Source organism: Schistocerca americana, chromosome 7 (assembly GCF_021461395.2).
Source record: "Schistocerca americana isolate TAMUIC-IGC-003095 chromosome 7, iqSchAmer2.1, whole genome shotgun sequence".
NCBI lineage: Eukaryota > Metazoa > Arthropoda > Insecta > Orthoptera > Acrididae > Schistocerca > Schistocerca americana.
In genome coordinates this window covers 596,647,777-596,649,948 of record NC_060125.1, presented here as the reverse complement: position 1 = coordinate 596,649,948, position 2,172 = coordinate 596,647,777, and the positions used below count along the sequence as shown (strand labels likewise).

The 2,172-nt window shown below is 55.0% G+C and overlaps 1 protein-coding gene across 1 annotated transcript; it reads right to left on the bottom strand.

Annotated features, from left to right (window-relative positions):
• Window positions 1-915: 915 nt before the first annotated feature.
• LOC124623135 lies at window positions 916-1,872 on the bottom strand. The gene has a single exon (XM_047148926.1). It carries the CDS (start codon window positions 1,870-1,872, stop codon window positions 916-918), a length of 957 nt encoding a protein of 318 aa, XP_047004882.1.
• Window positions 1,873-2,172: the final 300 nt, after the last annotated feature.

The window sequence follows — 2,172 nt, the reverse complement described above, 5'->3', positions numbered from 1 at the left end:
GTGGTTACAGTAAAGAGCCAAAGAAACTGGTACACCTCGACTTGTCGCGATTGATCTGTATATCAACTACTTACATATATGTTTTAGGTTTTTAACCTGTTTTAATTTTATTATCCATCTCAGGGACTTCAAAATGACAGGAGGACACCGAAACCGGTAATTTCATTTTGAAATTTTGTGTGACTGTGCCGGGTAATAAAGCACTTAAAAAGAATGAAGGTTAAGGTCTGTCCTTCGTACTATGCGAAATATGAACCTCTTGTGGAGCGCTTTGTAAGTGTTAAAGAATAACTGACCAATACTACGCAAGTCTTCTGGAGCAATTGTACAAGGACAATACACGAATAGAAACCTGGTTTAGAAAATTAACATCAAAATACTGATGAAGCTTTCTCGGGTCTCCAGCCGGGTGGTAGCGTTAATATCTCGCGACGTTTCGGGAAGTGTCATACTACCCATCTTCTGGCGAAGTGTCGAGATTCGCAGACGCAGACGCAGACGCACATGACCGAGGACTGAATCCTCAGCTGGGGGCGAAGTTCTAGCGCTTTGTGCGCTTCACCTTCTTAGATGATGTGGTGAAAATGTGGGATGTCATGGTGGGTGTTTTTGTTACTTGATTGACTTTTGTGCTGTTTTTTTTTTTTTAAATAATAAAAGAAAGATTAAAGGATAGTCAGAGGAACAGTAATAGACGCTGAAAACGAACGGCCTAAATGGCTGGCCGGTAGGGTCGGATGACTCACGCTGAGTTGTGATGTTATTCTCTCCATGCTTTGCTACGTAGGTTCCAAATGTAGGAAGGTACCTGGCCCGTCACGTGTGTTTCTGCTAGCCCTGCGAATAATTGCCAGTCGTCTGGCGTAAAGATGGGGTATTTGTCAATTAGGGTTAATTCCTCCTTGGTCATGAAATTTAGCCACTTGAGCTCATACTTGCTAAATCGGTGGGGGCGATGGGGGAGGGGGGGGGGCGGCTAGCACCTGCTGGGGAGAGGGGGTACGGTTGCTCGAATGGGTATGACCCGTCCTGTATCGACGCCGCAATGTTCTTAAGGAACGGCTGCAGCTCGTGCGCATCTGGTACTTTCATTTTCCGTAGCTGTGGCTTCTTGGCGGTAGACTTCTCGGCATGGGAGGAGTCGGTCGCTGCCACAGCACCCTTGCTTGCAGCTGCCTTGGCGGAGTGTGACGACTGTGGCGTCACATCGTCGGTTTCCATAGGGGCCACGTCCTGCATTGCTGCAGGGCGCGGAGCGGCGGTTGTTTGCGTGGCCGCATCGACCCCTACCGGTCGACTCACGGTTGGGGCGGCGGCGGGAGCTGGCGGGCTCTTCTTGATAATCCGCAGCTCATCACGCAGCTGTTGGAGCTGGCGATGGACCGCTGCGAGCTCCTCCTTCATTGCGGCCCTTTCGGCCGCAAAGGCGGCTTGGAAGCCGGCCAGAGCTTCATCGGTGGCGGCCTCACGTCTGCGCAGCTCGCACCCCTCGCCGGAGCGGGGCGGCGGGGCGGCCGTCGAGATGCTTGACGTCACCGCAGGGCGTGGTGCGGCGAGTAGACGGCGTGACTCACGGAGGTAGCCGCAGCTACGCGAGTTGGCGGCGTGTGGCCCGCCGCAGTTCGCGCAGCTGCAGGCCACCCCACGAGGTTTCGTGCAACTGCGGGTATCGTGAGCCGCCGCGCACTTCAAGCACGCGACGGCGTTCTTACACCCGCGCGCGGTGTGCCCCAGCTGCTGACAGTTGTAGCACTGGAGCATCGCCCCGTTCCGCTGCGTTCGCTTGCGCCTTGACTGCCGTTGGCGGCCGCCGGTGAAACCCATCGCGTTGATGAGGACTTTCAATGCGGCGGCAATCTGCTTCTCAGCCATGGCGTTGCATGCGCGGAGACGATGTGAGTCGCAGCGGGTCGAGCAGCGGAATGTGCGGGCGTCGAGATTCGCGGAGAGCGGGCTATTTATATGCGCGGTCACCCCCCCCCCCCCCCCCATTAGACCACGGGTGGCTGCGGTGGACCGGCGGCGTGCACGCGGTGGTGGGGATAGCGGTCGTCCCCGGCTCTGATGAAGAAATCTGCCTTACCTGAGCCAATGAAGAAGCGGCTGTACTCCAGAGCGCAGGCTATACCACGACTCTCAAAATGTTCAAATGTGTGTGAAATCTTATGGGAC